This window comes from Rhyacophila brunnea, unplaced genomic scaffold (assembly GCF_057557595.1).
Source record: "Rhyacophila brunnea isolate RB1 unplaced genomic scaffold, BYU_Rbru_1.0 scaffold_14, whole genome shotgun sequence".
NCBI classification, from domain to species: domain Eukaryota; kingdom Metazoa; phylum Arthropoda; class Insecta; order Trichoptera; family Rhyacophilidae; genus Rhyacophila; species Rhyacophila brunnea.
In genome coordinates, this window is record NW_028232796.1 from 33,260,956 (window position 1) to 33,284,343 (window position 23,388).

General features: G+C 33.6%; 1 protein-coding gene across 1 annotated transcript in view; it reads right to left on the reverse strand.

The window, feature by feature from the left end:
• The window catches only part of bdg (sodium-dependent transporter bedraggled), a 112,244-nt gene that overhangs the window by 3,253 nt on the left and 85,603 nt on the right, over positions 1-23,388 (reverse strand). Inside the window, exons 3-12 of the mRNA XM_085942208.1 lie at positions 18,565-18,758; positions 17,293-17,574; positions 16,255-16,457; positions 15,107-15,244; positions 14,029-14,272; positions 12,868-13,085; positions 11,804-11,998; positions 10,442-10,654; positions 5,935-6,138; positions 826-1,088 (exon numbers count right to left, since the gene is read on the reverse strand). Coding sequence (XP_085798334.1) covers positions 826-1,088; positions 5,935-6,138; positions 10,442-10,654; positions 11,804-11,998; positions 12,868-13,085; positions 14,029-14,272; positions 15,107-15,244; positions 16,255-16,457; positions 17,293-17,574; positions 18,565-18,758 — 2,154 coding nt within the window. The remainder of the gene's footprint in view (positions 1-825; positions 1,089-5,934; positions 6,139-10,441; positions 10,655-11,803; positions 11,999-12,867; positions 13,086-14,028; positions 14,273-15,106; positions 15,245-16,254; positions 16,458-17,292; positions 17,575-18,564; positions 18,759-23,388) is intronic.

Genomic DNA, 23,388 nt, shown 5'->3' on the forward strand with positions numbered 1-23,388 from the left:
CGCATCAGTGAAACGCCAAATAATTTCCAACTGTAGGCGCGACGAAATTTTGGACTCGCTGCCATTCACTGAGAGAATCTCGAGCCGGAAGCACGTCATTTTGCTGCGTGATGGCGACGGGTCAATTAATTCTAAAATCGTGTAAAGATGACTAAAAACGTTACCCATTTACTTTAAAAAGGAAACATGTCAATGAATATATTATTATTGTTACTAATAGAACAATAAACAGAACATAAAATGAACGTATGTTGGATTTATATGAAAAATAATATTTCGTTTGACAGGTGTCATTTGCACCCGCGACCCGCAGTCCGCGCATCGCCTAGCAACGATCTTTTTAGACCGTGCCTCAACTAATGCATGGCCTTAATTGAATTGAATAAATAAGTTGAGAAAAATACAATTTGGACTGGTAAAGATGTAGCCTATCGAACTCTCTGTAGTAATTATTATACTTGACAGTAATTTCAGAACCTTTTTAATATAATTGAATCGGAAATTACAGAAAAGTTAATATCCTGCGTTGGCAGCACTTGGTTTGTTTAATTACATACATACAGTTATTTGCAAAAAAGGATAATAAGGAGCAGTGTGGCCATATTAAATAAATTTCAGTGCACAGGTGTGAAACTTCCTATAAATAAACTGGTAATGCGAAATAACTTGAAGGCTAATTTAATTATTAGCCACAGTAACCTTATTATCAGCTTCACTTTTATATAACATAAAAGAGTTTCTTTCACATCTTTAATATTTTCACATAATATCCTTTTTAGACAGATAGATAATAAATAATAATACTTAATTGATTAGCAATTTTACCTTCTGACTCCGCGTATACTCCGTCTGATGCTATGTCGAAGCGCTTTCGCAATCCTGGCTCCCGTGGCAGTGGAATATGATGGCGGAGGAGTATATTTAGGTGGGGGATCCGGCAGAACGGGATCAGGGCCCGTTTCTACGGTGCGGCTCGTGTCTGTAGTGGCCTCTCCCGCTCTCGGGGTTCCTCTGTTGTTATTTGCAGTCCTCACCGGAGGAGACGTCCCCGGCCCGTCAACGTGTGGTCGGTATAAAAGTTGAATTCGCTGTTAATTTATTAAAACATAAATTAATAAAATTGATCTAACTTGTTATGCCACAGATATATTATGAGGCCATGCGCAGACACACGTGTTACTGACCAACCGCAACGACGTGTTCAGCCAATCATTGTGATGCTGTGAAACGGACTAAATAAGCTGTGTCAGCCACAAGTGTGTCTGCACTAGACATAATAGAAAGAGACATTTAGGATTTTTTTTAGTATGATTGAATCCGTGACTTGAGAAAAATTAATATTATCTGTCTTGGCAACATTAAATACATTTTGACGGACTTATGTATTTACTTACCTATGTATTTTTTGCATGTATAATTTGTCAATACATAGTCACCGATAATTATTACTATAGGCAACAATTGACTTGAAAGCATTTATTCTACACATTTCACCAACCTAATATTACAAGCTTCTAAGGGTTTAATTTTGACAAAACAAACCTAACAATGAAATAGTATTCTAACCTGCCACATTGTTACTTTTGTTTTGCCAATAATAAACACGTAGTTCTGCACTCGTGATTAATCTTATCTTGATAATCATCATTACTTTTTTTTACAAATTCAATACGGTTTCAAATATTTAATTTCACTTAATTTATATCCAATTATTATTTTTTTTAAATCATAGATACTAATGATGCCATTGCAATACAATTATACCTCCTCAGCTTTTCGCTATAATGGTCTTTTTTAATTATGATGAAATATCGGTTCACAGGCAAATTTTTTATGACATAAAATTGTATTTTGACCAGAGAAGTTAAAGTCCCTCCACCAAACCCGCCCCGTACCACCCTCGGTCTTAATCGAGAGTATCACGGGACCCGTCAATTGGTGATGTGAAGCATCTAAGAATTGGCCTGGGAGTGTCCTGGGAGAAGATGCCCAAGACTTAGATTGCTACGCTCAAAGTGAGCTCTGACTGAGTTTACTGAGTTTACTCTAATGCAAAGTGCCAGGGAGAGAAAAAGCACATGGAAATTACTAAAAAGAAAATGAAGCTACTTGTTTATTAAATTAAAGAACGAAGCTAATCATACAGGCAGCAAAATTTATGTGAAGAGATCTTCACGCCCGTAGTAAGACTAGTTAGTAAGACTAAGTTGTATTTTGACCAATAAATAATCATAGATATAAATGTTTGGACTAGATACAGAGAGAGTCATGAACATCGACAAATGATAAGTGACAATTACTACTCGGCCGCGATTTGTCAAAAGTGTAAAGTGAACGAATAGTTTCCATCAAATTGATTCTGATTAAGAATACATTTATTTTACAATGTGATTTTGAATTAAATAAAACTAGATGTTCTATGTTTTTAGAAAAACTAAAACCGATTTCATGGAAATTATTTTTATATTGATTAATATTCCACGAACGCATCTCGGCCGTAAACAAGGTATTTGTGTGGTTTCTTATTTTATATGATATATTATTACAAAGAAGTTTATAATTTTATTTTTGTAGTTAGGTACAGTAAAAACTCTTATAAAATTTTCTGCAAGAAACCAGTGGCGAAGGGTGGAGGTAGGCTGTTAAGATCCAACATAAATAGTGCACACTAATCTTTGTCAGTAATGCATATTTCTTTTCATTGAACTAAAGACTTCAAATTGCAGATAGTGGTGGTTAGTTTTAAAAATATAATTGAACCCTGCGTAAACTAAGCCATAATAGATAATGGTTAGAAAATATTTGTCTAATGAAAAAATGTCATTAAATCATACATAATTTTAGATATTTTACGGAGAGAAGAATATTTTTTATCTATTATCATTTGGTTTAATGAATTTAAAAAAACTAACCAACACCATCTGTAACATTATGTATTCTCAATTCAACGAAAACAAATAAGTATGACTGAAAAAGTGTGCACTATATTTGTCGGATCGCCCATAGCATACCTAAACTATTATAGTTTGGTTTAGGTAGGGTGTAATTGAATTTTAAAAACTAACCAGCACCATCTGCAAATTATATTTTTTGTTCAATGAAAACAAATCAGTATGACCGGTAAAGTTTAGTGTGCACTTTTTATGTCATATCGTCGCTATAGGATTGGTATGTCGAATATCCGTTTTTGTCGAAATCAACCTTTTAATGCAGAATGATTTTTTGTATGTAAATGGACCAGAACCACCCTTTTCTTTAAATTACTTTGTAATGAATACAGCATGCATATGCTGTAAAAATAACAATTTAAATACCTCCATGTATTTAAATATAGGATAATGAAATTTGTTTTTCGTCTCCCGACAAACCAATCCTACAGCGACGATATCTTAACAGCCTACCTCCGCCCTAGCCACTGCAAGAAACTCTATATTTGCTTACTTATAAAGATAACACAAATACAATACTTTACATTTACTAATAGTGATTACAAACTCTATACTACAACAAATATAATACTTGGCAGGAAGTGACACAAAAAAACTGTATATAATTCAAGTGATATTGTGCAACTATATCGAATTTTAAAAACAAAAAAATTACTGTTTACAAACTACATATTATTTTACAATAAAATTAATTATTAAATTTCAACACACATTACTGGTGGATGGGTTAATTGTATTTTCAACAGTTCCATCCTGGTAGCATAAAATAAATAATTAGTACAAGATTTATAAGTCATAATAACAGAAATACTTTGATATTATAGAATGTATAGCTAAACAACTTAAGTACGGACCTGCGCAGAAGCACACTTACTTTCATGCGCATAGAGTAGGTGTGGAAATGCTGCGTCTGTGTGTGAAAAGTTTGTTTTACACGATACAATAGTAGATTTACAGTTTTACAATGAATACCTCATCTAAATCGGGGTATTACAAAGACAAGCACAAGAAATTAATGTTTTTAATGTGACCAAATATTTAAAAGTGATGAAAGAACAGTACAATTTGAAATATAATATTGTTAAATCGGCAAACGAAACAACTGGTGTACCTATTAGCACCATACAAAGAGTAATGCGGGAAGACAAAAAATCGATAGATATGACGTAACATAAAATTTTTGATCGGTTATTTAATGACACTCCAAGTAAATGGAAAAAATGCTGTGAGCACGATTTAAAAATCAAAGATTTTTATAGGGCAACTGATTTAGTAAGGACACACATAGTACGTAAAATTAGATATAAAACATTGGTGCGGAGTCGGATAACGATGATTATTGTTTTCAAAACAGAACAGTGAATCAGATGAAATGTCATAATAATGAGCAATTTATATTGGGAAGTAATTATAACGATTTGCTACGTGTAATACGGGCTGCAGTTTTCGTAACTGACTGAAAACATGCGAACCCATCAAACTTCAAAAACGTTATGCTTATGTTGTCTAGTTATAGTAATCCATCTAAAACACATTTAAAATCACCTTGTCATTAATATTCAATAAATAAAACATTCTGGTATAATTCATCTACTTTTGGCACGTAATGTTATGAAAAGGCTTATCATTGATCATGCATGAAAAAAAAGATGAAAGAATTATAGTAGCGTGTTTTATTTATTGAATTATAGTTATAGGATACTATCAAACTTTAGCTAATACTACTATAGCTCTACATCAGAGGTGGGCAACCTATTTTTTTTTTAAATGTTGTCAGGTGTCATGAATGAGAAGTGAAATAAAATTCTCCACAAAAAGAATTAAGTGATTCAATATTGCTAGGGATTGCAATAACGGTACTTCAAAACTGGTATCCCATTATTTTTCGATATCGAAATATCGGTTTTAAAAATCAGCTAATACCGATATATTCGGAATTAAAAGTGGAAGAAAAGAGTATTGATTAACATAAAAGGTTTAACGTGACTGTATTTTTTGTCGTGTTACGCGATGTCTGATTTATTTCCGTTACCCTTCAACGGCCTTGGAGACCAGCAATGGCACATGCTATAAAATAATAATATTTTAAAGAGATTTATATATTATGTCATAATTATTGGTAGATACTCAGTATTGCAATCCCTAAATATTGCTATTGAATTTGGAAGGATATAAGAAAACTAGTTTATTTTATAAGAGAGATAAAAATAAAATTCATGTTTAAAATATGTGTTAATTTTCTATTAGACAACATCCACTCAAGGGTCTAAATGCAAATTGAAGGCATAAATGAATTTAAAGTTATGGGACAAAGTAATACATAAATGACCTATCATTTATAAAATGGATGCTTCCAATGATATGCAGTAAATATTACATTATTTAGCATGTCAGCTGGAAAACTCAATTTCGCAAGAATTCTACGGCTAAATTAACTGTTTATGCCAATTTCTCAATAGGGTTGCCCACCCCAGTTTGAAGTGGGTGTTTGTACATTACATGAGTTAATTAATTACCTAACTCGTATAGCCTAAAAACCTAATCGTCAAACAGATTAATTAATAAAGAATATAATTCTATCAACTGTTATAGCCTGTTGATAATCCTACCTAAACAAAGCCTAATAATCAATATATGAACAATCAATCCTACAGGTTATGTAAATCTAATAATAAAATAAATCTACAGTTCTTAAATAGTATTAACAAGATTCAAAAAAAATTGTAGAGAATTGATGTAATGCTCATCTACATGTATTATATATTTCTAATTATTGAAGAACACTTTAAGAAGCTTTTTGGTGGAACTGTATTCAAATATACAGGAAAAATGTTACGAATTCAACAAATGTTATTGCAGCAATGGACTTTGAATTTGAATTGAATATTACTACATAGAAAAAATCTGGTATTGTTCAAAGTGATCATTGAAATAGCTACATCCATAACAACCAAATCCTCATGACTAAGATACTAATGAAATGTACCTCAAGTATATCAGGCGGCCCCGATCCGAGATATCTGCAGGTCTGTATGAAGCCGATGAACACCACAGTGAGGAGGGGGATGAGCTGGAGCGTGGCGCCTACACGCTTGCACCACAGCGGCCAGTACTCCAAACCGGGAACACTTCTCCGCCACGTGTAAAGCTGTCGGTATTTGCCAGCGCGAAAATCAACCACACACAGTGCCTAAAAACAATCCATAAAAATAAGTACTTATGCTTCAAATACACTCTATGACGATCGGTTATATATATGTCGAAAAACCCGTTTCTTATGTTGGCGTCCTGTGTCACAGGGTGTCACAGAGTGTAAATAGGATGTCATAGCTGTCATACAATATGTATGTATAATATGTAGGAATGGCATAGATATGATCACAGACACTAAATCGCTCTTAGCATATATGTGCCCGATCGTCATATAGTCTATTTGAACCTTTAGTAAGGAAAACGAAACAAATTTATATAAGTGTATAATTTAATACATACATGAGTAAATTATAAACTATATTTATTTAACAAAACATAAGACACAAGATTTGAGAATGTAACACGTATATTGAACATACATAATTTGAAAACATCTCATGCAAATACCCACTAGAAAAGTTGGGTGTCATATTTTTTTCTAAAATGGTTTTTTTTTCAATGGGTCCTATATGCATGAGATGTTTTCAAATTATGTATGTGCATGAGTAAATCATTATCTTCAGAAGAAAATTTCACATCGGTTTTTAAGAGATATTCTTCTCACAAGGCATTTCATGATGCTGTCTATCGCGCATCTAATTTTTTTTTAAATCATGTTTTTTTGAATGTATAAACATGGGTTATGTTTTATATATATCTATAGCTATCCAATACCTATTAATTGACCTGACGTTTACGTAGCAGAGTTATATTACAATGGTTTTGAAATGAAATTGTAAATTTATTTTTGTATTATAATAAATTAATTTTACTTTAATTTAGTTATTTGCGTTGACCGACCGTTCCGAAGATGGGTTTATAGCCCGAAATAGCTGTCAATGTAAATAACTCAATTAAAGTAGAATTAACAAAAACAACTTAATTTAATTAAAAACCATTGTCTAATACAGTAAAACCTCGTTAATACGAATTCCACGGGACCGAAATTCGAAAAAAATTTCCAATTACGAATTATGAAATGTATGGGGGAAAAATATTAAACTTTAGAAAAATAAAATTTTTGAATTTCATTAATATCGTTTACGATCATCAATGTGCCAACCAAATTTCCGGTTCTGTATATGTTAATGTCATAAAATGTCAGGATTATTTATATTACCTTCTTAAAATAAGTAATTTATGATGTTTTAAGAAAAGTTTGTCACAATTTTCAATGACTGGCTCATGAAATAGTGTACTTTATTACGATTTATTGAATATGCCAGGACTCTGAAATAATTTTGAATTACGAAATTCGAGAATTAAAGGTATGGTTTTATATGAAAATAATGTTCAAGGGACTTTTTTTTCGCGAAAATTTTGAATTACGGCGTATTTAGAATTATCCGTGTTCTTATTAACGAGGTTTTACTATACATTTTTTTTTACATTACATAGTACTTACATAATATAAGATATTTGATTTTTAATACAATTAATTATTGTATTACACTGTAAATGTGGTCCACTGGCCAAAAGCTAGCCGCAATATCTTTGAAATATAAATAAACAAAGTTGCTGTCATGAATAGAGATCCCGAGCTATTTTCGATACCTATGAATCCCGGGATTGATAAACATAATCCCGAAACTTTCAGGATTGATTTTGTTATCAATTTTTATGGAAAATAAAATAAAAATGAAAATGTAACAGAAAAAATACTTTTAATAACAAATAACTATATTAGAAATAAACTGAGTTTGAATGAAGTTCGATTTGTACATCATATGTATATTGTATATTTATACATTATATGTGTAAGTTGCCGATTCATTTTATTTTTTCACATAAATTAATAAAAATGAGAAAGATTGGAAAAAAACAATGCTTTGCACTTTTAACAAAGTAATTCCACCATGATCTCATGAACGTTTTACGGCAGTTTCATATTTGGCTGACTAATTAGATTTATGAAGCGGAAAGGCTATACACCACGATTTGCTTTACTATTTTAAATCTCGCTAACCCATTCATTAAGTCTTTACTATCAGAAACAGTAATCTCATATTAAATTCAAATTATTATTTATATTACAATATTATTTACTCCATTAAACTCATGTATTTCCAAGATTGAACGTTTTAACAATAAATGTCTTAAATAGTATAAATTATACTAGATGTATTTTTGACCGATTTTATCAATGTTATTTGTAAATATAAAATTTTTATATTAACAATGGAAAAAAATGTCAATCCCGGGACCAGATTCAGGAAATTGTAATCCCGAAATCCCGGGATCAGAATTTTGGCTAGGGATTGTATTCCCTAGTCATGAATCACCCCAGCAACAAAATGACGTTGTAGGATTAGACTTCATGTAAAAAAAATCTTCTTTATCATGAAAAGTGATTTCAAAATACAATTACAAAAAAATGTCCCGTTTCCAATTTTCTATAATTCAATAATTTTCTCATATAATATGTGAGGCTTCAGATCTTAAAATTGAAATGTTTAAAAAGAAGACTGTTAATTTAAGTAGGGATTTTCTACAAGAAATAAAACATTGCACAGAATTCATGTTTGAATTTGACTCATTTTGACATTCAAATTTTCTATCAAAAGGGCTACTATTTTTCAGTGGCGAAGGCTCCATACTAAGCGATTATTTAAAGCTTACCTTCTATTTTCAAGTATTCAATTTAAATAAATAAATATCTATATTGTCTAGGACTAGGTAATATAATAAAAATATTGATTGTCATCTATCGTCGGCATTTAGAAGTAGTAGAGCGTTTAATTTAGTCAAGTTTCGAATCAAAAATAAATGACAAAGGTCACAGACGTGAGTGCTATTTTTAGGATTATGTCGAACGTAATCCTCGCTGAATTCTCTACCGCGATTCCGTTGCCAACTTCATACATGTCTGCATATTTGTTCCAGACTAGTAAGCACTACAGGACAAGCTTACACTCTATGTTAATTTGTTTGTTGTCGATGACTATTTTTTTAAGCAAATAATAAATAATAAGGATGATTAAAAAAAAAAAAAAAAAAAACTATTGTGTTCGATCACATATAGTTTATAAATTGTTATTAAAAATAAATATTGTATTTCATGATTATCATTTAGGTTACTTTAGTCATAGACAAACATAACATGCTATTCACAGTTCATGTCATATTGACATTTCAAAGAGGGTGATAAAGTTTTATTTTATAATACAAAATTCAGTGTATTACTGTGTTTTGAATGTTGATAAATTATCTCATATTGTACCGAAATCATTCATACTGATGATATATAAGTACAGTATAACCCCCATTTTACGTTTTTTAAGGGACTGAAGAAAAAAAACCTAATTGGAGGGAAAATGTAAAAGGGGGGTATTGAAAAAAAGAACATTTAAATTTTATGTTCTAATAAATTAACGTTTTATTAAAAAACAACATTCAATTAAATTTTTTATTGAAAAATCATTTGAATGTCACGACCTAATCAATGTCAAGTGCGCGTAACTCGCATATTTTGAATATTTCCGACGTAAATCGCGGGAAAGAAAAACGTAAATGCGGGTATTAAATGTACTGAAATACATCGGGACTGAAAAAAATACACGCAATTGCCGGGAAAACGTGAATTCCGGGCACGTAAAAACGAGGTTATACTGTATTTATTAAATTGTGTAGTGTTTTCGTAGATTGCATTTAAAAAAATCATTCCCAAGTTTGATGTTTCTTCAAAAATTAAAAATTATCAAAGCTTGACCTTCCAAGGGTTTCATTTAGATTTGAATACAGCAAAAAAACTTATATTAGACATTTTCACAACAATTTATATAATAAATATTCATTTTTAACTGGCAGTTATACATTAAACAAACTTTTTTGTTGGCCATGCGTATTGTTTGCTAAAGAAAAGTGGAATTCTACTGCCATAAGTGATTTAAATAATTTGACAAATTCAGCGGTGAAACCTATGACCAGTGTGTCGTTGTCATTAGTGTGCACCTATTCATCAGTAGTAATATCGTAAGTATTATCGTCTTATTTCTCGTAAGTTACCTGGCAAGTAAGCTCTTTTTCTCTGATCTCCACAGCTTACCTCTTTCCAAAAGTCACCCTTCGCCACTGCTATTTTTTTGTAAAAACCAAACGGTAGGTATGCCACGGAGTCTTACATCAGTAAAACAAAATGCCAACATAAACAAACATGTCATTCTAAATATTCAACTGTTACTCGGATTCAGTCGTCGGCCATTAGATGTAATTAACATTAAATGTGGTAATTAAAAGGTTAGCAGTGATTGTGTTTATATTTACAGCAATAATAGTACGGATAACAATTTATTATTTCTCACAATAAGTGCCACGGGCAGCAATACGTTCCATGTGAAGCAGAGAAGCGGGCCGATAGCTGATGATCTGGAATAGAGCATCCCGACGACAGCTTCTCCGGAATAGGGCCGTCCCCGCACCAGGAACATTCCGCACAGCAGAGCCACGTGTAGCAGGCAGTTCCACCACACCCCCACTATCACATAGTCCATGAAGTGAATCACCGATATTCCAGTCTGTAAGAATTTTATTGGCATTATCCATTATACACCTAGTATATCTACAACTTCTCTATAAGTGTGTCAAATTTACTTGTCAAAACTTTAAATCTCGACAAAAATAGTCGCGTGCCAGATAAATAAGATTAAAAAAAAACAAAATACACATAATAGACAAAAATATATTTTTTTACAATTAATCTAATGAGATATTATTGTTTTTGTCGTATATAAATTTATTTTAGCTTCAAAAAGCCTTCACTAATATACCATTACCAACAATGGCTGAGCGGCTTACGCAATTATAATGGTGTGGGTCCCAGGTTTGAATCCTGGGTCTCAAATACACATATTGTTTTTCAATTTGTGTTTGGAGTCAGAGTATGGACCTAATAGGTCGAGCAAGTAGAAGTAAACTAAAATCTGTTAATACAAACCTCCACTCTGTGGAAGTCTATATATATGATCGTATTAGGATCGGACATGGTAAAATAATAATATATATATATAATATATATGTATATATACCATTAGTGAAGGCTTTTCGTAAATAGTTGAAGATGCGGTGTATAAGAGTATCCAACAAATGTTTCAGTAAAACCATTAGGAAGGCGATGTTTTATTTTCGGTTTTAAATAATTCATCCACGAAAATAGTGGTTCACAATCATAAGATCTACACAAAAATGCATAAAATAGAGCTTTAGTACTTTGAATTAAACATATTGGGTAGTGAATTCCATTCACAATCGAGAATATTACCCTTTAATTCACATATACATATGGCAATGGGTATATCGATAACAGATGTTATTAAAATTGTCACGTAATCTGTTCGAACGCAGATGAAACAAGCTAGTGTTATTTGAAGTAAAGTTTAAAAATAAGATAAACCAAGTATATAAAACTTTGCCTGAGTGTCACACAAAAGTGGTGGTGAACCTATGTACCACATAGGGTCTACGAAGGTCATAAAATGAACCCAACAACAGCAATTACAAAAATTGACACAGTGCGTTAAAAAATATGTTAATTTGTATTAATTATGCAAGTAAAATACTAACAGTTTAAATTCGAGTAATGACTCAAATCTCAATGACTGATTAGTGCAATTTTTCAATATTAAAATTAGTTATAATATTATTGTAATAACAGTGTATATTCTTACATCAGTTGTCAAAGGCAGACCAAGCACGAATCCAAAGGCGCAGCTGAAGAATGTGATGGTGGTCTCCCAGGACTGGAGAGTGCGGTTGTTGATTGCCATTATCCCCGTGATGACGCAGTGCCAGATGGCCAACTGCTGAGCCACTCCAAACAGGATCAGGATAAAGTAGAAGAGAACAGCCCAAAATGATGAGACCTGAATAGGGAGACCAGAACATTAATTAATATTCATGATAAATCAACGGATTAATACGACGAAGGCTAACTGCTAAAATTAAATTCTAATTTTAACTATTCCGTTTGAGTCATTTTTTGCGACCCGTGTTTAGCCTTTCCTTCGGGCAGTATGCGCACTCACCTTTGGCAATTACACACTGACAACGGATACAGTTAAAAATCGTTTAGATAGCGACTTTCATTAATATATAATCCCATAATTTACATTTCATCAAAGTCGATAGTATTAATTTTGTAAATATGCAAATACTTTAAATTATTTTGAAATATTAACTAAACATACTGCTGCTAAGTGTTTGTTTAATAATCCTTGTAATTAACTAACTAATATTAAATATCATCAATAAAAATTAGGATTTCATATTATATTTCCCATAGTTTTGATTTTAAAGAGGGGGAGACAAAAATACTGGTTGTCTAAAAGACTTGACCATAATTATTATAAAAAAATATATATATGTGTCATTCTTATGCTAGTTTGTACAAGTTTGTGTCCTTCAACTGGTTTTACATATTAATTCCAATATCTCTGAATCATTAGTCATTGAGCATAATATATTATTGTGAACATGCCAGTCATTCGTTTTACCAAATTAGTCCGTACTCTGTATTAAACAATGCTACTTAAAAATCACAACACGTGAATTCAATCAAGCTGTGGGATTCGAACCAGCGATCCGCGGATTCCAAGGCGAGTATTTTATCCACTACTACAGTCGATATTAAATTAACACATTGTAAATTATAGTGTGATTTTGAAATATGTGTCTGAAATAAATGAAATATTTAAATTTATAATTTAATGAATTCAGTTCCGTGATGATTTACCTCCTCTGGGCCCACAATGGCGAGGGTAGACGGAACCAGTTCCGTGGCGAGCTGCAGCAGCTGGTATCCGCTGTGAGCTGAGGGATCGGATCCGGGCCGCGTCACATGCATTCCCATCAAGTTACAGTGGTGCCACATGTGGCGCGGAGGTGTGGAACCAAGGGAACTTGGCAGCGGGTTGTAGCGTGGTGTTAGGAATGTATACGATGACATTTCCTCTGAAATACACAATAAATTATCAACTTTGACATCTCATACTTCCTCATTCTACCAACGGACACCATAAAACACTTGGCTAATTAATTCTATCAATTTACACCTTGTAGACGATATTTAATGGCCTTCCAAGATGAAGACATAGACCTAGACATAGAGTTGTAACATCACACATTCATTTTTAATGCGATAAAAGACTGTAATCCGTTTTCTTATCTCCTGATTCTTGATGAAGCCACACTACGCGTTGGGCCGGTAATATTTGCTTTTCATCGGGTACAACTGGGAACCGGAGAATTGAATGTTATACCCGTTTGGATGGCAAACTGTAAAGACGTAGACTCTTAGGTACCTATTTAACACTTTAAATATGCTGTCTGTTGCCAACCAATACACAAAATTTCAAGAAAAAATTCATTTTATTGTCATGTAGGTATATTAGAGCAAAAAGTTTTTTTTGCTTTCAATTTTCTATGGTGTAATAGTGTACTCCCACAGAACAGATTAATAAATAGAATTCAGATAGGCTATACACCAATACACTACATTTTGAAGAGGGTTTTGAATGTGTGTGTCCTACGAAAATGAACCACACATTATAGAGGTGCAATTAATAGTGTGTGTTGCAACCTTCAAATACACCAATATTGAATGAACGTCAGTGCATAAACCGAGAGCAGTTGTCAGAACGAAGGAATGACGTATTCTTGACACGTGTTTAAGTTTATCCCATATTCTTCCACATTCGAGATCGGTTGCCTATTATTCTACACCCGTTAGGTATTTCAGTTCCTATTAATTCTGTGTTCCCTGTGTACTCCCATACATTTACAAAGCTCTCAGCGTTGCTATCTGAAGCTCTAAATAAATATAAAAATATACACAATAATATAATATGGTCTATGAATGCAAAAAATAAATATACTTTGAATAAAAGAAACATACCAAAACTCCCCGGTGAATATATATATCCGTGCTGGGAGAGTATATGAACACAGGTATTAGCCAAGAATGCTGCCAGCAAGAGTATGGAGAACGTCAACAGAACCAAACATAGGCAGTCCCTCCGCAACGAAGAGTCTGGTTTCCCGGGGCCGATCCTTCGGGCGCCGTGCGAAGTGAGTTGCATGGCGCACGCTCCCAGCAGGCCCCACGTCAGGAAGGCTTCTTGAGCAGCCGCCGCCCAGCTCTGGAAGAAATGAATAATTGTGATTGTTTAATATTGAGTACATATTGAGAATAATTCAAAATTCAATAATGCAGTATTAATAAAAATCTACCAAACAAAAAATAATAATCCGGTTCTGAACCGAAATAAGATCTTCGTAGACAAGGTGATTAATTACTACGGGACCAGGTGAGTTATAGATCTAAATGATAAAATACATAATAAGAATAATTTTCAAAATCGGAATACCTAGTATAGATCCACCAGTTTAATATATCCACTGAGTGAGGGCGCCACATGTTAACATTTGACATATCATTCCATACTTTTTATACTGTGATGAGCTTAGATCTAAATTCGATTTATGATGGTACATTTATAATATCCCAAAAAATTATATTGAGTATAAATTGAAACACGAGAAATAAAAACATTATTTCCAGTCCAGAAGACCTAAAAATAGCTCTCACACAGAATTAAGAAAACAAAATTTCAATTGACTGTACAGAAAAGCTTACATAACCCCGAAGGGAAAATTATCAATTGGTTGCTCAGAAGAATTCATAATTCGTCATAGAAAAAAAATAGTGCAAAATTTTTCACTTTTCAAATCGTCACGGTAAACATAAATATTTTTATTTTTTAATCACACATGAGATATTTAAAGTCTCAGCATTTGCAACAGGCGTAATCTAAGTATGTTTGGTATAAACGTTTTAATTTACTGCACAATAGTAGATGGGCACCCCGCTACACAATATTGGTGAATTCCATTGAATACACCTGTATTTCTCTAAAATTTTCTCATAGAGTTTTGAAACTATGTAAATGCATTGGTATGGAGTTTTTACTAACCTTACTATTGATAAAGAACTCATTCCATGACGTTTCAGGAAATACATCATAGACAGAATCGTGAGGCGTGAGAGACAACAGTTTGGCGCATAAGATCAGCGTACAGCAGATCGGCAAAAAGGCAAACACGTATACCACCTGAAAAACAACACAAAAAAGAATTATGCAAAGAGATGTAATAAACAATAGAACTTTACCTCCACTTTCAACTTTCCATTCCACTTTATTCCACATTTTTATTATTTTGAAAAAAATTAATATTACTAGAAATGTTTTTCTTTATATTTTCGAAAGCATCTACAATCAAAAGCCACCGCACGCTACTGATATTGTCAATCTAGATTATTAAAATACAGTAGAACCTCGATATAACAGACTAATGCGGGTGAAGGGGTGTCTGTTAAAGCCGAAAGTCAGTTAAATAAAAATGCAAACCGAATCCTGTTTATTCGTCTTCGGATGATATCCAGACACACCCGTTGTGAAGTGACATTAATGTGCGATGGTGACGCACTTACTTTCGGTAATCCTGCTTTGAAAAAAAAATCAAGGTTTGTTTACACTTTTGAAGTGTACTGTTTTTTTATAATCAACTCTCTAAAATTACGAAAATATTATTAGATCATCGAGATGCAATCTTATCACTTGTTTTTGGGCGTGTTGTTTTTGCTTCCTCGCTATCTTAACTTCCATCTCGAATCCGAGTGCAAGAGGTATGATGTGATTATCATGCGCAGAACATTGTTTACAAGCGGTGACACTTGGATTTAAACATGTATAACATAACAGGATGTTTTTAACAATTCTCACATTTGACCGGATATTTTGTCTATTATCCGAAGTCCGTTATATCGAGGTTCTACTGTAACTGCTAGTATTAACGGGATAGTTTTATAAAATTTTCATGCACAGTTTCATTTCTCGGCTTACAAGGGGAAATTAAAGATTTAAATTAAACCCTTGTAATGAAGAATATCTGTTTTGCACTAAATTGAACAAAGCCCACAGATATATTAATTAATGATTTTACCAAGAAAGTTAACTTGCATAAAATTGATTTAAAAATACATACTTAATTAATTTTCAATTTTAATAATATGAAAGATAATGTTTACTAAACGCTGGCATAGAAGATTTGGATAACTTACCTTGCCATAGGATCGTAGTCCTTTACTCAAAGCAACAAAAACAATCATCCACACGACAGCCAAATTAAATGTCAGTTGAAATTTGACCGTTCCGAAGGAGTTATCTGACGATGCTAGATTGTGCCGTTTGAGCACCACACCGTTGAAGTAGTCAGGAATCGTCTCCGAGAGTTTATAAGTTCCATTATAAGTGACAGTCATATCTGGAATAAGAGAAACAATGTATACTATAACTGTACCTAGGTTAATACCGCTAGTAATTAGAATAAGACTATTTGTCAACAACACTATAATAATAATTACTAGCAGAACTACCTACCAGGCTACAGTCAGCTGTCTCACTAGGTCTTTGCAGCCAGCTTGCCGTCCTAATCTCATAGTGGTGGATTCTAATACAATTATGAAATATTTAATCTAATAATAATAAGCATTGACTTGGGGTGCCTGATTATGCATTATCTGCACACAATTAACAAAATCGGTGTTTATAAATTTTTTTGGTGGAAACCAAAGATTTTAAAGAAAACATTCTTCTATAGAGACAACCTAAATATAATATAATATAAAATAGCTACATATTTCGTTTGCAACACCATTATCAAAACAATTTGTTGCATTTAATACAATTAATATTACCTATATTATTGTGAATACATTTATAAATTAATGTTTTGTTAAGTGTGCCTTTTTTTAATTAACATCACAAGTGAACGCAAGTTTAACAGTGCCCACAATGGCTTATTGGCCAAGTCCCCATGTCGCTGTTTCGAATCACGCGTTTGGCAAATTCACCTCTTGTTTTTTTTTCAACATGTGTTTGGATTTAGAATATGGACCCGATTGAGCAAATAGTTATCAAGCATCTCTAAAAGAAACTGTCATAAGAAACCTTGTAGGGAAGCGGTAACGTTCCACAATGGAATGCAGAGTGAATAGAGAAGTTACAAGAAATCAATTAATCTCATGTAAATTCTATTATTTTTTTCCTCTACTTGAATTAAATTATGCCTATTCAGTGAATTTTGAACTCAATCTCACCTTCTCTATATAATCTAAATGGTTCGGCCCATCTGTACTGGTCTAAGCTCGTCACAAATGAGTCACTGAAGTAAACAAAGAGCCAGGTCAGTCCCACGACGCTGTAAGTGCCTATGACGGCCTGAGAAAGCAGTAGGGCGGCTCCGATTCCTCGCAGCAGCGGTGACACCTTCCATACGGCCAGGGGACCAGCTCCCGCCGCCCGGCCAAGGCACACGTGCACCAGGAACAGGGGGATCCCGATTGCCAGTGACAAGACTAGGAACTGTACCATGAAGTTGGCTGAAAATTTATTCAATTGAATTTATTTACCTACATATTATTTATTTACATGCGTGAACATTACAAATTATAATTTAAAACATACATATGAAATATGTAGAGAAAAATTAGTACAACGATAAAAACAATAATTTAACACTTAGGAATTTATATATATTATATACTTATATATTTTAAAGCAGTATAATAAAAATATAATATCTACAAAATTATATATAGGTACAAGAAAGTACATCGATTGGGCTAAATAATCCCGAATTCAACAATGTCCACCTAAACTCACCTCACGCAAGTGGAGTATACCGATATCCAAAGCGATTCACTTGAACAAAGTTCTTGCTTTTAATGAGCAATAGTAACTTAATACTTTGGACGCTGAAGACGCACATGCGCGTAATGACCAGGCGGCCGATCGATCTAATTAACGTGCATTTTAAAGGTGCTGATTAAAAAATCATTATATAGTCAGCAGCGAATGAGTTAATTAATCAATTATCTCAGATTAAGAAATATTATAGTCATGATAATAATATAATACATGTGCGATGGACGAGTGAAAATGTATTTGCTTATAAAGTTGCGGGTCTCAGGTTTGAATCCCCGGTCTGGCAAATTCGCATATTGATTTTCAATATGTGTTTAATTCCAGAGCATGGATCTAATATATTGATCAAAATGCCTAATATCCATTTACCATAAAAAAAAATCTGTTAAGAAACCTCTTAATGAGGCGGCCAAGATCCACATCCAATTATAGTGAGTGGCAAAATCCACTTCTGACACCATGGCTCTGACAAATTCACATGTCATTTATTCATTGTGTGTTAGAATCAAATGGTTGACTTACAAATTTCATAAAAAAATCTCTTTGGGAGGTGGCCAAGATCCATATTCAAATGTAGATGACGAATGATATTAGACAAAACCGAATGGTGATGAAGGATTGATTTTACCATGATAATTTGATTGAATTATATAAATAAATCTTACCACCAAAATGAATGCTGAGTATGGAAAACCGTGATATGTTGAAGACGCCTATAGTGCATCCGAGACACGCCAGCATAGAGCTGAGGCCGTGAGGCCACTCCGAAGACTTGGCGGCTTCCGTTTCTGGCAACGGTTCACTGCTTATGGTGCTACTAGCCGTTCCATTTGAACCCGCACCTTCCTCCGGCTGGGGTCTGAAAATAAAGAAGGAAAAATAATTACAATAATTATTAGGTAAACTTAGTACCTAATAGATTTCACTTGAGCCAGATAGAACTGTTGAGTGCCGTTCAGTTTTGTTTTCTGATTATTTGTGAGAAATTATTTTCACTTTTCCACAATTTACTAATTGGTTAATTTAATGAATAATATTGTATTTTTATATTTTTTAGACATTGCTCGTTTTCCGATTGTCAGAATATTAAATAATTTCAATATTGAGATTTCTCGGGATTATTTGATCAAAACGTTAACCTTTAAAGTTTGTTTAAAGTCTTATTACATGCTATAAAAAATATACTACTTATCACATTATCATGATACCCCATTTACACGTGCATGGATTTACTGCTGACAGTACTTACTATCGCGGCTATAACAAAAAACTGCACGTGTAAATACGTATTATCGTGCAAGTTGCAAGATTGCATATGCAAGGATCAAAAATGTTCAAAAGTTCACAATTTTCACGCGAGTTGGAACTTTCATGACGTATGCGCATGCGCAGTAGAACGATAGTGGCAAACCTTCCGGAGGAAAAAAACAGTCAAATAGCACCATACACAATGCAACAACGCGTCTCACTTACACTTGAATAATGAGATCGGCGAGACAGTCAGCACTATTACGTGTAAACAGTTAATATTATCGCGATAGTTTAATTATTTACACTCTATTCGTGCCAGTGCATACATGCACGTGTACAGGCGTTATGGGTTTGATAGATTTGACAGAAAACTAGTAATAGTCAAAGGGGCGCCGAGCGAAAGGCAGCGATGCAATATTGTTGAATCGTAAAAATAATTAGATATATTATGCCCTGCTTAATTGATTCGCACTAGAAGTAATAATTTAAACATTCCACTAAATATTCATTCATTACACACAAAATGAGAAAATGTTCACATGTTTTCACTAATCCCTAGATTCCGGGAAGCGATATTGATGTCTGTAGGGGAATGGGACAACTGGACGCCAGGACAATTGGACGCTGCACCGTCGTAGACACGTAAACAGAACGTAGACGAGGAATTTTAATCAGTTTCTATCTACTAGTTAGTAGTTTTAAGACATTTTTCTCTTAACATAATATTTTTTTATTGCGGATTGAGAATCACCATGCCTAAGGCTTTATATAAAAATAAAAATACTCTTATTTCGTTGGAAATTAAACATATTCACGATTAAATCATTATTTACGTGTGCATTCACGATTAAATCATTATTTACGTGTGCATACTTCAATTCTCACCAATTATTAAATCATAATAAATAATAATTTAAATATAAATAATAATATTAAATATTTTTAGCAGTACCTATAAGTACCTAACGTCTATTTATTTTCAAATTGCGTGGCGTCCAGTTGTCCCCGCGCCAAATCGTCCTAGACCCGTCTGTAGTGCTGTCATATTTATTTTGTTAATAAGCAAATCTAAATGTAAATAATTGTATTAAATTAACTATTAATTGTTTTGTTTCATATATTATTGTATTAAATTAACTATTGATTGTTTGCGCGTGATTATGTAAAATGACGTAAAAGTAATTTCGACCAAAAACCAGCAGTTCACGCTTCATGCTCAAACGAATTGAAAGGTGCAGGCGGATAAAAAAATAACCTTGTTTGAACACAATCTCTAAGCACGAGGATGATGCCCTGTCATTAGTGTTAGCATAAGGCGTAAAAATGATTAAATAAATTAACATTATTATTGAGTCTTATTTGCATTTACTTTGGAGGTTGTAAAAATGCTATTCGTAATGAAAAGGATCGACCATTAGCGGAAAAGGCGGATGTGAAGTAAAAATAAGAAGTTGGACAGGGACACAGGTTTCAATAAATGCGATGACACGTCTTACATCAGAGTAATGATATATAGAGAGCGCCTATTTTTCGGAAAATGAAGCCGTGTTGTAGTACGGCTACCAAATTTAACCACAACATAATTAACCATAATAATATATTTTACTAAAATAACTAAAAATAATTAAGTAACCACTAATTTTATATTTGACAAAAAAAAAATTCAGCAACACGTGCTCGCAGTTTTTAAATGAATTTAATCAGTCAAATCCATATTTACCGTAGAAATTCTATCTTACTCTAACGCATAGAGCGGAGATATAAGCGTCCCGAATGATTACTCACTCACACTTATGGTTCGTTTTTGTTCAGACCTTGCGTCTTACCATTTTTTTGTTTTTTCTTTCTTAATTACAGGCTACAAAGCCTGATTACAGTGGCAAAACTCCCAGGCTTGAAGAGTTCACATATTAGATTATGTACTGAAATGTATTGTGACATCACAGGATCGAACCCGGAGCCCTTACGCACTGGATTACGAGGGCCGTCAAAGGAAGGATAGAGAAATTTCAATTGTCACGAAAATAAAGGCTATACCTCAGTTGAGGCATGGTCTAAAAAGATCGTGGCTAGGCGATGCGCGGATTACGAGTCGCGGGTGCAAAAGACGCATGCCGAACGAAATATAATTTGTCATATAAATCCAACATGCGTCCATTTAATGTTCTGTTTATTGTTCTATTAGTAACAATAATAATATATTCATTGACACGTTTTCTTTTTCAAGTAAATGGGTAACGTTTTTAGCCATTTTTATACGATTTAAGAATTAATACCCCCGTCGCCATCACGAAACAAATTGACGTGTTTCCAGCTCGACGTTTTCTCTCCGAATGCTAGCGAGTCCAAAATTTCGTCACGCCTATAGATGAAAATTATTTGCCGTTTCACTGATGAATCGTCTTAAGCAAACAGTTCTCAATATGTTTGGACAGTATCGAGTCATGTATACTGAAGGCAAAGAAGCGACAGACAATCGATGCCTTCGAAATGTGGTGACAACAGAGCACAGGACGAACCAGTATCATCCAGAGACTCCAAATGCTCCAAATAATGGAACGGCTCTCAACAATATGTCTGAGACGTATTCTACAGTTTTTTTGAACATATTATTCGGTGTAAACCAAATACCCCGAAGAGTAGTGATTTTGGACAGCGCTCAAAATGGAAAAGATTACGAACCGGAGCGCTCGACAATTTTCTAAAGATATTTAGAAAGTTATCAAACTTTATGTGTATTTTATAAAAATAAGCGTGTTAAATGGCTTATCTAGTTCAGACGTTGAACATATTTTTTCCTCGAGAAAGAGCGATAATTTTACCGATTTCAAGAAACGGAACGGCGCTCCGGTGCGTCCCGGTCCATTTCGAGCAGTGATTTTGGGTAGAGCCATGATTTGGCCAATATTAATATTTTAAATACGAGGGTGGGTCAATAATTCCTTAGAAAAAAGCATTAAAACACTTTTTATTTTTGTATTTTTTTTTTATTTCTCAACATAATCTCCTTGGAGCTCAATACACTTGGTTAGACGTTTCTCAATTTTTTTTAAACCGTCAGAAAAATAAGTTTTCGGAAGGTCCTCAAAATAAGCATTTGTCCGATCGATGACTTCTTCATTTGAAAAAAAACGTTGTCCACTTAGCCATTTTTTTAAGTTTGGGAAAAGGAAAAAGTCACTGGGGGCTAAATCTGGCGAATACGGTGGGTGGTCGACCAATTCGAACTTCAATTCTTCAATTTTAGCCATTGATCGTAAACATGTGTGAACACGGGCATTGTCCTGATGAAAGAGGATTTTTTTCCTGTTTAAATGAGGCCGTTTTTCTTCAATTTTGTTTTTTAGCTGGTCCAATAAAGATGCATAATAATCCCCTGTTATTGTTTTTTCTTTTTCCAAATAGTCAACGAAAATAATTCCACGTGCATCCCAAAATACAGTAGCCATAACCTTACCAGCTGATTTTACGGTTTTCGCCTTCTTTGGACATGGTTCGCCTTTCGCAATCCACTGCTTTGACTGTTCTTTCGTCTCGGGAGTATAGTGGTGTATCCATGTTTCATCTACAGTCACAAAGCGACGAAAAAATTCATCCGGATTGCGTTGCATGAGCGACAACAGGGCTTTAGAGGCCACCACCCTATTGCGTTTATTGTCGACTGTGAGCAAACGCGGCACCCATCTTGCAGAAATATTTTTCATGCCCAATTTGTCATGTAAAATAGAAATGACGCTACCTTTTGAGATCCCTGTAACCTCAATTATCTCACTCAACTTTAATCTTCGGTCACTTAACACCATATCGTGGATTTTATTGATCATTTCTGGTGTAGTCACCTCTACAGGACGTCCTGAGCGTGGTTCATCCTTTGTTGATGTACGACCACGTTTAAATTCATTTAACCAGTTATAAATAGTTCCAAGTGAAGGAGCAGATATGCCGTGAACTAAATCCAGCTCATTTTTTATTTCCTTTGCTGTTAACCCTTTTATATTAAAATGTTTAATAACAGCTCTAAACTCAATTTTCTCCATTTTCCATTTTTCCATTTTCCACAAGCAATTTTTTTTTTAAATGTACGAGAAACACACAACAACCCGACCGATCTAATTGAAACTTCGCAGCATACTGAATCGGTAGTGCCGCTGCATGAAAACAAACCGCTTACAGTACAATTCGCGCCACCTGTCGGCTTTTCTAAGGACTTATTGACCCACCCTCGTATATACGTAAGA